The sequence below is a fragment of the Oncorhynchus nerka genome, linkage group LG14, assembly GCF_034236695.1.
Source record: "Oncorhynchus nerka isolate Pitt River linkage group LG14, Oner_Uvic_2.0, whole genome shotgun sequence".
Taxonomy (NCBI): domain Eukaryota; kingdom Metazoa; phylum Chordata; class Actinopteri; order Salmoniformes; family Salmonidae; genus Oncorhynchus; species Oncorhynchus nerka.
Window position 1 is genome coordinate 38886071 of NC_088409.1, and position 15000 is coordinate 38901070.

General features: G+C 54.6%; 1 protein-coding gene across 1 annotated transcript in view; it reads left to right on the forward strand.

The window, feature by feature from the left end:
* Positions 1-15000, forward strand: part of si:dkey-22o22.2 (neural-cadherin) — an 84393-nt gene that overhangs the window by 27939 nt on the left and 41454 nt on the right. The window contains exons 11-15 of the mRNA XM_065027196.1: positions 216-388; positions 1555-1723; positions 1967-2137; positions 3130-3302; positions 6541-6708. Coding sequence (XP_064883268.1) covers positions 216-388; positions 1555-1723; positions 1967-2137; positions 3130-3302; positions 6541-6708 — 854 coding nt within the window. The remainder of the gene's footprint in view (positions 1-215; positions 389-1554; positions 1724-1966; positions 2138-3129; positions 3303-6540; positions 6709-15000) is intronic.

Genomic DNA, 15000 nt, shown 5'->3' on the forward strand with positions numbered 1-15000 from the left:
GGAATCTGCATTGGAGAAATGTGTCAAAAGATGTAGGGTCCTAAAGGGCTTGTTGTAGGGGATTGTAAAGAGTGGGGGCTTGGGGTAAAATATTTCCCCCCTTTGTAGTTAAAGCTACGTTTTGAGTGTTGGTTTGATTATTTGTGTGCGTGTAGTAGGTTTGTCTGTTTGTGTGCTATAGTAACAAAGATGGCTGCCATTGTCTCTCTCTCTAGGCATCATCAAACTGCGGCGGAGCCCCCCTCCTATCCTGCGTGGCCCCCAGTACATCCTCAACATTACCGCCACTGATGACAACGCGGCAGACGGACCCTATCCCCTCAGTAACTCCGCCCAGGTCATAGTGGGCATCAACGACATCAACAACAACAAGCCTGTCTTTGAAGAGGTGAGGGAAGGGGGGCATTGGACACATTATGGGTGTGTGTGAAGCCTGTGTGCTGTCGAAAAATACAGCGATGAGGCATATAAAGTTGCAGTGGAGATGAAAAGAGAGAGGGGCAAAGAGCGAGAAAGACTGATAGCGATAAGGAGAGAGAGAGAGAGAGAGAGAGAGAGAGAGAGAGAGAGAGAGAGAGAGAGAGTTACATAGTGACTGAGGGAGGAGAGGCAGAGGTCCACAGCACTAGGGATGAGAGAGATGACAGAAAGAGAGAGAGTTACATAGTGACTGAGGGAGGAGAGGCAGAGGTCCACAGCACTAGGGATGAGAGAGATGACAGAAAGAGAGAGAGGAACATAGTGACTGAGGGAGGAGAGGCAGAGGTCCACAGCACTAGGGATGAGAGAGATGACAGAAAGAGAGAGAGGAACATAGTGACTGAGGGAGGAGAGGCAGAGGTCCACAGCACTAGGGATGAGAGAGATGACAGAAAGAGAGAGAGTTACATAGTGACTGAGGGAGGAGAGGCAGAGGTCCACAGCACTAGGGATGAGAGAGATGACAGAAAGAGAGAGAGGAACATAGTGACTGAGGGAGGAGAGGCAGAGGTCCACAGCACTAGGGATGAGAGAGATGACAGAAAGAGAGAGAGGAACATAGTGACTGAGGGAGGAGAGACAGAGGTCCACAGCACTAGGGATGAGAGAGATGACAGAAAGAGAGAGAGGAACATGCCAGGTTGCAAGTTCAAAGTAGAGACAGCTGGTGTTCTCCTGTGGGGCAGAACTCCACTCCACTGCAGTCCGGAACACTCCAGGGTCAGACCAGAATCCCCTCTTAGCATAGCTCAGATCAGCTCAGCACAGCTCGGCCCCAAAGATGAATATTTCAGCAGGGACTTGCCCACAGGGTCAGTGGGTTCCTACACGGGAGGAGTGCTAAGTGTGCAAAATCTGACAACCCATTAAATTTGGCAACTCCTTGCTCCCCACGTCATGCGTGTTAACTAGTCTTATCGTGATGGATGTTGAATGCTGGCTGGTGTAGTCACAGTCCATCTGTGCTGGTTGACCAGTGTGTCGGCTACTGGTCATTTTTAATTGGGACTTACTTTTACAACTGACAAATGCAGCATCAATGCCATAAGTGCTGTGTGAACTCTGCCCCCTCAGTGCCATAACTACAGTGTCAACACCGGTGTCCTGGAGAACCAGCCCCCTGGGACATTTGTCCTCCGCGTTCACGCCCTCGACGCAGACATGGGGGTCAACGGAGAGGTCAAATACGGGATAATGCACCGAGACGGGACATCATCCGGCTTCGTCATCAACCCTGACACAGGTTAGGGGACAGACCACAGTCAAACTGTATCAGAACATCTCTAATTCATTGCTGTGGAATGGCTGACTGTATGTATCTAGAGGACATCAGTAACATTCAGTAAAATACATTGTGTGTGTGTGTGTGTGTGTGTGTGTGTGTGTGTGTGTGTGTGTGTGTGTGTGTGTGTGTGTGTGTGTGTGTGTGTGTGTGTGTGTGTGTGTGTGCGTGCGTGCGTGCGTGCGTGCGTGTGTGTGTCTCCAGGTGTGATTAGCACCACAGTGAGTTTCGACCGCGAGCGCCAGAGAGAGTACTCCCTGTCTGTCACGGCGACAGACCTGGCCCAGGAGCCCCTCATCGGCATCTGCCAGATCACCATCCTCATCGCCGACCAGAACGACAACGACCCCAAGTTTGAGAACAGCCGCTACCAGTGTAAGGGTCACCTCTGTCACTCCTCCGTCACCTCCGTCACGCCTTGGGTCATCTCCGTCAGACTCATCATTTCACCTCTGTCCTTCTCCTGTTTGGTTCAGACAATTTCATTATCAAATGTGCCTGTTGGTCTTGTCCAATACATTAAGTCATCTTATCAAGGTATTATAAAGGTATTATCTTGGCTGCTGTCTTTTAATCCCCCTACACCAAATATGGTTGTTTAGTGTTGAGTGTTGCGTAGGGGAACCAGTGTTCTCTCTCAGGGTTGCCCTTCCATAGACACAAAGGGACTGTCCCCTTATCCAAGCTTCCCTCTCCCCTCCTCCACACCCCTCCAACAAGTGCTTACTAAACCCTTTGCTCAATATTCCACCAGGAATTCAAATGTTGTTCCATTCTAAAGCGCTCTCATGTGAGAGTTCCCTCCCTCACCTTGTTGTGCCAAGTGTAGTTTAAGGTCAAAGGTCAAGTCAAAACTGTGCTTGCTCAGCAATGTCCAGCAGCTCAAGGACCCAATGTCCTCTTATCCCAGTCCAAAGGCACTGGTTTGTGGCTTCTGTGTTTTGTCTTAAAAGTTTTCAAGGTAAAAAAATATTGTGAAAGGTAAGACTTAGCAGCCCCCCTGAAGTCCCAATAAACCATATGCTGATGTATATATTAAATCACAAGTAATCCTGGAAAGCTTTTAAGACTGATGAAAACGTTGCCGCCTCCCTGCTTTCCGGAGTCCGTGTTTGTTTACCATGTGTGTTGATAAGCCCCATGTCAGAATCCCTTTTATCACATTAGAACAAGACTGTTGGAGTGGCTTATTAACTATTTAACAGGGAGACTGAAATGTTTCTAGGACACACGCATTTATTTCGGGTCTCTGTGACTGAAATGCGTTGATTTTAGCCGGAAATTGCCACCACCGCTGCTGTTGTTATTCTTGTTGATGTTGTTTGTTGTCGGCGGCGATGTTGATGTGTTAACCCTTCGTGTGGCAGACTTCCTGCGCGAGGACACGCCGGTGGGGACTAGCTTCCTGCGAGCAGCGGCACACGATGATGACCAGGGGAGTAACGCCGCTATCGCCTACTCTCTGTCCCGTCAGCAGCCGGCCTACCTGCACATCAACCCCAGCACAGGCTGGGTGTACGTCAACCACCCCATCTCACAGGTGTGTGTCTGTGTGTTGTGTGTGTGTTTGGTGTGCGTGTGTGTGTCTGTGTGTTGTGTGTGTGTGTGTGTGTGTGTGTGTGTGTGTGTGTGTGTGTGTGTGTGTGTGTGTGTGTGTTTGTGTGTGCGTGTGCGTGTGCGTGTGTGTGTGTGTGTGTGTGTGTGTGTGTGTGTGTCTGTGTGTTGTCTGTGTGTTGTGTGTTGTGTGTGTGTGTGTACAGCACCACCCTGTGCTCCCTCCCAGTGTGTGTGTGTGTGTGTACACTGCGCACCGATCCTTCCCACTGGTCTGATATCATCCACTGAGACTGCTGCACACTCTTCCTACCTCCCTCTGTGGATGCATATTAAACATGGCACGGTCTGGAATAACAACAATGCCCCTGTCTCTCTATATGTGTATATATAGCACTATGTATCTTACCCACAGCCTGAGGAAGCATTGTATTCACACATGCATAAATATATTTACGTGTGTCTGTGTGGATGCGTGGGTGCGTTGGTGCACGTTTATTTCCGACATTTGGCTGTCTCCCTCCAGGCAGAGGGTTTTGTCATTATAGTTTGCTAGCTTAATTGCTTGTCAGTATTCACAGCTTATCACACTGTATGTAGCCCTACAACTGTTCAGTGCCATTGTTTAAAAGTCAATATCCTCTGTAAGATTTTACAGTCCCGTTTGGGAGTGCAGAGGTACAGTTGAAGTCGGACATTTACATACACCTTAGCCAAATACATTTAAACTCAGTTTTTCACAATTTCTGACATTTAATCCTAGTAAAAATTCCCTGTCTTAGACCAGTTAGGATCACCACTTTATTTTAAGAATGTGAAATGTCAGAATAATAGTCGAGATAATTATTTATTTCAGCTTTTATTTATTTCATCACATTCCCAGTGGGTCAGAAGTTTACATACACTCAATTAGTATTTGGTAGCATTGCCTTTAAATTGTTTAACTTGGGTCAAACGTTTCGGGTAGCCTTCCACAAGCTTCCCACAATAAGTTTGATTAATTTTGGCCCATTCCTCCTGACAGAGCTGGTGTAATTGAGTCAGGTTTGTAGGCCTCCTTGCTCGCACACGCTTTTTCAGTTCTGCCCACAAATGTTCTATAGGATTGAGGTCAGGGCTCTGTGATGGCCACTCCAATACCTTGACTTTGTTGTCCTTAAGCCATTTTTGCCACAACTTTGGAAGCATGCTTGGGGTCATTGTCCATTTGGAAGACCCATGTCTTGAGATGTTGCTTCAATATATCCACATAATTTTCCTACCTCATAATGCCATCTATTTTGTGAAGTGCACCAGTCCCTCCTGCAGCAAAGCACCCCCACAACATGATGCTGCCACCCCATGCTTCACAGTTGGATGGTGTTCTTCGGCTTGCAAGCATCCCCCTTTTTCCTCCAAACATAACGATGGTCATTATGACCAAACAGTTCTATTTTTGTTTTATCAGACCAGAGGACATTTCTCCAAAAAGTACGATCTTTGTCCCCATGTGCAGTTGCAAACTGTAGTCTGCCTTTTTTATGACGTTTTTGGAGCAGTGGCTTCTTCCTTGCTGAGTGGCCTTTCAGGTTATGTCGATATAGGACTAGTTTTACTGTGGATGTAGATACTTTTGTACCTGTTTCCTCCAGCATCTTCCCAAGGTCCTTTGCTGTTGTTCTGGGATTTATTTGCACTTTGCGCACCAAAAGTACGTTCATCTCTAGGAGACAGAACACGTCTCCTTCCTGAGCGGTATGACGGCTGCGTGGTCCCATGGTGTTTATACTTGCGTACTATAGTTTGCACAGATGAACGTACCTTCAGGCATTTGGAAAATGCTCCCAAGGATGAACCAGACTTGTGGAGGTCTCCAATTGTTTTTTTTAGGTCTTGGCCAATTTCTTTTGATTTCCCCATGATGTCAAGCAAATAGGCACTGAGTTTGAAGGTAGGCCTTGAAATTCATCCACAGGTACACCTCCAATTGACTCAAATAATGTCAATGAGCCTATCAGAAGCTTCTAAAGCTATGCCATAATTTTCTGTCATTTTCCAAGCTGTGTAAAGGCACAGTCAACTTAGTGTATGTAAACTTCTGACCCATTGTGATACAGTGAATTATAAATGAAATAATCTGTCTGTAAACCATTTTTGGAAAAATTACAAAGTAGATGTCCTAACCAACTTGCCAAAACTATAGTTTGTTAACAAGAAATTTGTGGAGTGGTTGAAAAACGGGTTTTAATAACTCCAACCTACGTGTATGTAAACTTACGACTTCAACTGTATGTGTGGAATCAATAGTATCACTGGTGAATTTGGAAATAAGATTGATATCAACAGTCATATATGTCGGGTAGAGCTATGTTGCCATTGTAGATCTTACGTTGTTAGAATCTCTCTCTCTCTCTCTCTCTCTCTCTCTCTCTCTCTCTCTCTCTCTCTCTCTCTCTCTCTCTCTCTCCCTCCCCCATTCTGCCACAGCTCTGAGAAGGAGAAAGGGAGAGGGGGAAGAGGGGGGAACGTGGGATGCTTGAGGTTAGGTTCTAGGTGACCCGTACCAACTAGTGGAATATATCATAGAAAAACGCCATCTCTTTGTTCTCCAAGTCCAACCACCTCCCAAAGTCAAATCAAGATGTGGAGCGAATGACCCCATCTTCACCCTGTCACACAATGGACTTGTGAAGTCTCCCAGTTAATATCCCATATAAATAATGTTGAATATTCCTCCACTTTAAATGTCAGCCCTTTCTCTCATCACACTCTTCTCCTTAGCAAGGATTTGTTTAACCAAGCTTTCACACTCCCCTGGCAGAGAATCATTTATCTGAATACCTCCATGTCAGTTGGAATGTCTCCTCTCTCATTGCTCTCTTTCTTTCTCTCTCTCTCTCCCTCCCTGTCTCTCTCCCTCTCTCTGTTTCTCGTTGTGTCTCTCTCTCTGTATCTCTCGCGTGATGTAAGGATGAACGACATCAGAGCAGTCTTCTGTAGACAGTAGGCAGGTTGTGGTTTAGAGGAGGAGGTCACTGGAAGGTCATGACACGGACTAAGTGGATAAGGTTGTAAATATGATGCATCAGATCTGTTACTTAGTGGGTTGGAACAAACTGATGTAGACAGAGATAGAGACCTTCCAAGGGGGGGGGGGGGTCAACCATGGGTTTTGTTCAGCTCCATATGCTTTCCATGTCTAACCTCCGTGTCGCCCCTCCTTCCTCTCTTCTATTTGTCGTCAGACGTCGAGGATCAGCCAGCAGATCGTGGCCACAGACGGGGGCAACAGGAGCAGCTCTGTGGAGCTGACCGTCATCATCACCAACGTGCACAACCAGCCTCCACAGTGGGGGCAGCTAGAGTACTGGGTCACCGTGCCCGAGAACACAGTTCGCGACGCCAAGATAGTGGTGAGTGGACCTCATAGTGACCTGTTCCTTAACCAGGAGAGATGGTGTCTACTGACACTATGATATAAGGTCAACCACAACCATACATAGGTTTCTGGTAGTAGTGGTTTTGGTAGAGATGGTTCAATGCTCTACCAACTGCAACTTGTGGGAATGCTCCAAAATGACAGCCAAATCTCTTTCCAACTGACCAAGATAATAAAGACCCCCCAAAAGGAGTTCCCCAGCAGCAGCTTGCCAATATAGTGGGGGCTAGGCTACTATTAGTGCCTCCAGACAGACTGGCATCAACATCTCTAGGACCTTACTCCCTGTCGGAGGGGAAAGTGGTTCTTCTGAGACTATTCCCATCCGTGTGTCCCGCCTATTCATCAGGAAAGAGAGCCTTGAGGAGCGGTAGTAGAAAACACACTTCACTTTCCCCAACCATCAGCATGTTTAGCAGGGTACTTCAAAACATTTCTGCCGAGGCGAGTACACAACTCTGCTGCAGTTCACCTGACGAAACATCACACTTTACCTCCGCCGCCTCCCTCCCAGTGCTTCTCCTCTTCCATCTTACCCCCGCCGCCTCCCTCCCAGTGCTTCTCCTCTTCCATCTTACCCCCGCCGCCTCCCTCCCAGTGCTTCTCCTCTTCCATCTTACCCCCGCCGCCTCCCTCCCAGTGCTTCTCCTCTTCCATCTTACCCCCGCCGCCTCCCTCCCAGTGCTTCTCCTCTTCCAACTTACACCCGCCGCCTCCCTCCCAGTGCTTCTCCTCTTCCATCTTACCCCCGCCGCCTCCCTCCCAGTGCTTCTCCTCTTCCATCTTACCCCGCCGCCTCCCTCCCAGTGCTTCTCCTCTTCCATCTTACCCCGCCGCCTCCCTCCCAGTGCTTCTCCTCTTCCATCTTACCCCGCCGCCTCCCTCCCAGTGCTTCTCCTCTTCCATCTTACCCCCGCCGCCTCCTGCAAAGTGCTTCTCCTCTTCCATCTTACCCCCGCCGCCTCCTGCAAAGTGCTTCTCCTCTTCCATCTTACCCCCGCCGCCTCCCTGCAAAGTGCTTCTCCTCTTCCATCTTACCCCCGCCGCCTCCCTGCAAAGTGCTTCTCCTCTTCCATCTTACCCCCGCCGCCTCCCTCCCAGTGCTTCTCCTCTTCCATCTTACCCCCACCGCCTCCCTGCAAAGTGCTTCTCCTCTTCCATCTTACCCCTGCCGCCTCCCTCCCAGTGCTTCTCCTCTTCCATCTTACCCCCGCCGCCTCCCTCCCAGTGCTTCTCCTCTTCCATCTTACCCCCACCGCCTCCCTGCAAAGTGCTTCTCCTCTTCCATCTTACCCCCGCCGCCTCCCTGCAAAGTGCTTCTCCTCTTCTATCTTACCCCGCCGCCTCCTGCAAAGTGCTTCTCCTCTTCCATCTTACCCCCGCCGCCTCCCTCCCAGTGCTTCTCCTCTTCCATCTTACCCCTGCCGCCTCCTGCAAAGTGCTTCTCCTCTTCCATCTTACCCCGCGCCGCCTCCCTGCAAAGTGCTTCTCCTCTTCCATCTTATCCCCGCCGCCTCCCTGCAAAGTGCTTCTCCTCTTCCATCTTACCCCCCGCCTCCCTCCCAGTGCTTCTCCTCTTCCATCTTACCCCCACCGCCTCCCTGCAAAGTGCTTCTCCTCTTCCATCTTACCCCTGCCGCCTCCCTCCCAGTGCTTCTCCTCTTCCATCTTACCCCCGCCGCCTCCCTCCCAGTGCTTCTCCTCTTCCATCTTACCCCCACCGCCTCCCTGCAAAGTGCTTCTCCTCTTCCATCTTACCCCTGCCGCCTCCCTCCCAGTGCTTCTCCTCTTCCATCTTACCCCCGCCGCCTCCCTCCCAGTGCTTCTCCTCTTCCATCTTACCCCCGCCGCCTCCCTGCAAAGTGCTTCTCCTCTTCCATCTTACCCCCGCCGCCTCCCTGCAAAGTGCTTCTCCTCTTCTATCTTACCCCCGCCGCCTCCCTGCAAAGTGCTTCTCCTCTTCCATCTTACCCCCGCCGCCTCCCTCCCAGTGGTTCTCCTCTTCCATCTTACCCCGCCGCCTCCCTGCAAAGTGCTTCTCCTCTTCCATCTTACCCCCGCCGCCTCCCTCCCAGTGCTTCTCCTCTTCCATCTTACCCCCGCCGCCTCCCTGCAAAGTGCTTCTCCTCTTCCATCTTACCCCCGCCGCCTCCTTCCAGTGCTTCTCCTCTTCCATATTACCCCCGCCGCCTCCCTCCCAGTGCTTCTCCTCTTCCATTTACCCCTGCCGCCTCCTGCAAAGTGCTTCTCCTCTTCCATCTTACCCCCGCCGCCTCCCTCCCAGTGCTTCTCCTCTTCCATCTTACCCCCGCCGCCTCCCTGCTAAGTGCTTCTCCTCTTCCATCTTACCCCCGCCGCCTCCCTCCCAGTGCTTCTCCTCTTCCATCTTACCCCCGCCCTCCTCCAGTGCTTCTCCTCTTCCATCTTACCCCCGCCGCCTCCCTCCCAGTGCTTCTCCTCTTCCATCTTACCCCCCATCTTACCGCCTCCCTCCCAGTGCTTCTCCTCTTCCATCTTACCCCCGCCGCCTCCCTCCCAGTGCTTCTCCTCTTCCATCTTACTCCCGCCGCCTCCCTCCCAGTGCTTCTCCTCTTCCATCTTAACCCCCGCCGCCTCCCTCCCAGTGCTTCTCCTCTTCCATCTTACCCCCGCCGCCTCCCTCCAAAGTGCTTCTCCTCTTCCATCTTACCCCCGCCGCCTCCCTCCCAGTGCTTCTCCTCTTCCATCTTACCCCCGCCGCCTCCCTGCAAAGTGCTTCTCCTCTTCCATCTTACCCCCGCCGCCTCCCTCCCAGTGCTTCTCCTCTTCCATCTTACCCCCGCCGCCTCCTGCAAAGTGCTTCTCCTCTTCCATCTTACCCCGCCGCCTCCCTCCCAGTGCTTCTCCTCTTCCATCTTACCCCCGCCGCCTCCCTCCAGTGCTTCTCCTCTTCCATCTTACCCCCCGCCGCCTCCCTCCAAAGTGCTTCTCCTCTTCCATCTTACCCCCGCCGTCTCCCTCCCAGTGCTTCTCCTCTTCCATCTTACCCCCGCAAAGTGCTTCTCCTCTTCCATCTTACCCCCGCCGCCTCCCTCCCAGTGCTTCTCCTCTTCCATCTTACCCCCCGCCGCCTCCCTCCCAGTGCTTCTCCTCTTCCATTTTACCCCCGCCGCCTCCCTCCCAGTGCTTCTCCTCTTCCATCTTACCCCGCCGCCTCCCTGCAAGTGCTTCTCCTCTTCCATCTTACCCCGCCGCCTCCCTCCCAGTGCTTCTCCTCTTCCATCTTACCCCCGCCGTCTCCCTCCCAGTGCTTCTCCTCTTCCATCTTACCCCCGCCGCCTCCCTCCCAGTGCTTCTCCTCTTCCATCTTACTCCCGCCGCCTCCCTCCCAGTGCTTCTCCTCTTCCATCTTACCCCCGCCGCCTCCCTCCCAGTGCTTCTCCTCTTCCATCTTACCCCGCCGCCTCCCTCCCAGTGCTTCTCCTCTTCCATCTTACCCCGCCGTCTCCCTCCCAGTGCTTCTCCTCTTCCATCTTAACCCCGCCGCCTCCTCCCAGTGCTTCTCCTCTTCCATCTTAACCCCGCCGCCTCCCTCCCAGTGCTTCTCCTCTTCCATCTTACCCCCCGCCGCCTCCCTCCCAGTGCTTCTCCTCTTCCATCTTACCCCCGCCGCCTCCCTCCCAGTGCTTCTCCTCTTCCATCTTACCCCGCCCCGTCTCCCTCCCAGTGCTTCTCCTCTTCCATCTTACCCCCGCCGCCTCCCTCCCAGTGCTTCTCCTCTTCCATCTTACCCCGCCGCCTCCCTCCCAAGTGCTTCTCCTCTTCCATCTTACCCCGCCGCCTCCCTCCCAGTGCTTCTCCTCTTCCATCTTACCCCCGCCGCCTCCCTGCAGTGCTTCTCCTCTTCCATCTTACCCCCGCCGCCTCCCTCCCAGTGCTTCTCCTCTTCCATCTTACCCCCGCCGCCTCCCTCCCAGTGCTTCTCCTCTTCCATCTTACCCCGCCGCCTCCTGCAAAGTGCTTCTCCTCTTCCATCTTACCCCCGCCGTCTCCCTCCCAGTGCTTCTCCTCTTCCATCTTACCCCCGCCGCCTCCCTGCTAAGTGCTTCTCCTCTTCCATCTTACCCCCGCCGCCTCCCTCCCAGTGCTTCTCCTCTTCCATCTTACCCCCGCCGCCTCCCTCCCAGTGCTTCTCCTCTTCCATTTTACCCCCGCCGCCTCCCTCCCAGTGCTTCTCCTCTTCCATTTTACCCCTGCCGCCTCCCTGCAAAGTGCTTCTCCTCTTCCATCTTACCCCCGCCGCCTCCCTCCCAGTGCTTCTCCTCTTCCATCTTACCCCGCCGCCTCCCTCCCAGTGCTTCTCCTCTTCCATCTTACCCCCGCCGCCTCCCTCCCAGTGCTTCTCCTCTTCCATCTTACCCCGCCGCCTCCCTCCCAGTGCTTCTCCTCTTCCATCTTACCCCGCCGCCTCCCTCCCAGTGCTTCTCCTCTTCCATCTTACCCCCGCCGCCTCCCTCCCAGTGCTTCTCCTCTTCCATCTTACCCCCGCCGCCTCCCTCCCAGTGCTTCTCCTCTTCCATCTTACCCCCGCCGCCTCCCTCCAGTGCTTCTCCTCTTCCATCTTACCCCCGCCGCCTCCCTGCCAGTGCTTCTCCTCTTCCATCTTACCCCCGCCGCCTCCCTCCCAGTGCTTCTCCTCTTCCATCTTACCCCCGCCGCCTCCCTGCAAAGTGCTTCTCCTCTTCCATCTTACCCCGCCGCCTCCCTCCAAAGTGCTTCTCCTCTTCCATCTTACCCCGCCGCCTCCCTGCAAAGTGCTTCTCCTCTTCCATCTTACCCCGCCGCCTCCCTCCCAGTGCTTCTCCTCTTCCATCTTACCCCCCGCCTCCCTGCAAAGTGCTTCTCCTCTTCCATCTTACCCCCCGCCGCCTCCCTCCCAGTGCTTCTCCTCTTCCATCTTACCCCCGCCGCCTCCCTGCAAAGTGCTTCTCCTCTTCCATCTTACCCCCCGCCTCCCCTGCAAAGTGCTTCTCCTCTTCCATCTTACCCCCGCCGCCTCCCTGCAAAGTGCTTCTCCTCTTCCATCTTACCCCGCCGCCTCCCTCCCAGTGCTTCTCCTCTTCCATCTTACCCCCCCGCCTCCCTGCAAAGTGCTTCTCCTCTTCCATCTTACCCCCGCCGCCTCCTGCAAGTGCTTCTCCTCTTCCATCTTACCCCCGCCGCCTCCTGCAAAGTGCTTCTCCTCTTCCATCTTACCCCCGCCGCCTCCCTCCCAGTGCTTCTCCTCTTCCATCTTACCCCCCACCGCCTCCCTGCAAAGTGCTTCTCCTCTTCCATCTTACCCCCGCCTCCCTCCAGTGCTTCTCCTCTTCCATCTTACCCCCGCCGCCTCCCTCCCAGTGCTTCTCCTCTTCCATCTTACCCCCACCGCCTCCCTGCAAAGTGCTTCTCCTCTTCCATCTTACCCCCGCCGCCTCCCTGCAAAGTGCTTCTCCTCTTCCATCTTACCCCCGCCGCCTCCCTGCAAGTGCTTCTCCTCTTCCATCTTACCCCGCCGCCTCCCTCCCAGTGCTTCTCCTCTTCCATCTTACCCCTGCCGCCTCCCTGCAAAGTGCTTCTCCTCTTCCATCTTACCCCCGCCGCCTCCCTGCCCCGCCGCCTCCCTGCAAGTGCTTCTCCTCTTCCATCTTACCCCGCCGCCTCCCTCCCAGTGCTTCTCCTCTTCCATCTTACCCCCACCGCCTCCCCTGCAAAGTGCTTCTCCTCTTCCATCTTACCCCTGCCGCCTCCCTCCCAGTGCTTCTCCTCTTCCATCTTACCCCCGCCGCCTCCTCCCAGTGCTTCTCCTCTTCCATCTTACCCCGCCGCCTCCCTGCAAAGTGCTTCTCCTCTTCCATCTTACCCCGCCGCCTCCTGCAAAGTGCTTCTCCTCTTCCATCTTACCCCGCCGCCTCCTGCAAAGTGCTTCTCCTCTTCCATCTTACCCCCCCGCCTCCCTCCCAGTGGTTCTCCTCTTCCATCTTACCCCCGCCGCCTCCCTGCAAAGTGCTTCTCCTCTTCCATCTTACCCCCGCCGCCTCCCTCCCAGTGCTTCTCCTCTTCCATCTTACCCCCGCCTCCCTGCAAAGTGCTTCTCCTCTTCCATCTTACCCCCGCCGCCTCCTCCCAGTGCTTCTCCTCTTCCATCTTACCCCCGCCGCCTCCCTCCCAGTGCTTCTCCTCTTCCATCTTACCCCCGCCGCCTCCCTCCCAGTGCTTCTCCTCTTCCATCTTACCCCCGCCGCCTCCCTGCTAAGTGCTTCTCCTCTTCCATCTTACCCCCCGCCTCCCTCCCCTCCCCCAGTGCTTCTCCTCTTCCATCTTACCCCCGCCGCCTCCCTCCCAGTGCTTCTCCTCTTCCATTTTACCCCCGCCGCCTCCCTCCCAGTGCTTCTCCTCTTCCATCTTACCCCTGCCGCCTCCCTGCAAAGTGCTTCTCCTCTTCCATCTTACCCCGCCGCCTCCCTCCCAGTGCTTCTCCTCTTCCATCTTACCCCCGCCGCTCCCTCCCAGTGCTTCTCCTCTTCCATCTTACCCCCCGCCGCCCCTCCCAGTGCTTCTCCTCTTCCATCTTACTCCCCTCCCAGTCGCCCCTCCCAGTGCTTCTCCTCTTCCATCTTAACCCCGCCGCCTCCCTCCCAGTGCTTCTCCTCTTCCATCTTACCCCCCGCCGCCTCCCTCCCAGTGCTTCTCCTCTTCCATCTTACCCCGCCTCCCTGCAAAGTGCTTCTCCTCTTCCATCTTACCCCCCGCCTCTCCTGCAAGTGCTTCTCCTCTTCCATCTTACCCCGCCGCCTCCCTGCAAAGTGCTTCTCCTCTTCCATCTTACCCCCGCCGCCTCCCTCCCAGTGCTTCTCCTCTTCCATCTTACCCCGCCGCCTCCCTCCCAGTGCTTCTCCTCTTCCAAAGTGCTTCTCCTCTTCCATCTTACCCCCGCCGCCTCCCTCCCAGTGCTTCTCCTCTTCCATCTTACCCCCGCCGCCTCCTCCCAGTGCTTCTCCTCTTCCATCTTACCCCGCCGCCTCCCTCCCAGTGCTTCTCCTCTTCCATCTTACCCCCCGCCTCCCTCCTCTTCCATCTTAGTCCTCAAGTGCTTCTCCTCTTCCATCTTACCCCCGCCGCCTCCCTCCCAGTGCTTCTCCTCTTCCATCTTACCCCCGCCGCCTCCCTCCCAGTGCTTCTCCTCTTCCATCTTACCCCCACCGCCTCCTGCAAAGTGCTTCTCCTCTTCCATCTTACCCCGCCGCCTCCCTGCAAAGTGCTTCTCCTCTTCTATCTTACCCCCGCCGCCTCCCTGCAAAGTGCTTCTCCTTTCCATCTTACCCCCGCCGCCTCCCTCCCAGTGCTTCTCCTCTTCCATCTTACCCTGCCGCCTCCCTGCAAGTGCTTCTCCTCTTCCATCTTACCCCCGCCTCCTCCCTGCAAAGTGCTTCTCCTCTTCCATCTTACCCCCGCCGCCTCCCTGCAAAGTGCTTCTCCTCTTCCATCTTACCCCCGCCGCCTCCCTCCCAGTGCTTCTCCTCTTCCATCTTACCCCCACCGCCTCCCTGCAAAGTGCTTCTCCTCTTCCATCTTACCCCTGCCGCCTCCCTCCCAGTGCTTCTCCTCTTCCATCTTACCCCCGCCGCCTCCCTCCCAGTGCTTCTCCTCTTCCATCTTACCCCGCGCCTCCCTGCAAAGTGCTTCTCCTCTTCCATCTTACCCCCCGCCGCCTCCCTGCAAAGTGCTTCTCCTCTTCTATCTTACCCCGCCGCCTCCCTGCAAAGTGCTTCTCCTCTTCCGTCTTACCCCCGCCGCCTCCCTCCCAGTGGTTCTCCTCTTCCATCTTACCCCGCCGCCTCCCTGCAAAGTGCTTCTCCTCTTCCATCTTACCCCCGCCGCCTCCCTCCCAGTGCTTCTCCTCTTCCATCTTACCCCGCCGCCTCCCTGCAAAGTGCTTCTCCTCTTCCATCTTACCCCCGCCGCCTCCCTCCCAGTGCTTCTCCTCTTCCATATTACCCCCGCCGCCTCCCTCCCAGTGCTTCTCCTCTTCCATTTTACCCCTGCCGCCTCCCTGCAAAGTGCTTCTCCTCTTCCATCTTACCCCCGCCGTCTCCCTCCCAGTGCTTCTCCTCTTCCATCTTACCCCCGCCGCCTCCCTGCTAAGTGCTTCTCCTCTTCCATCTTACCCCCGCCGCCTCCCTCCCAGTGCTTCTCCTCTTCCATCTTACCCCCGCCGCCTCCCTCCCAGTGCTTCTCCTCTTCCATT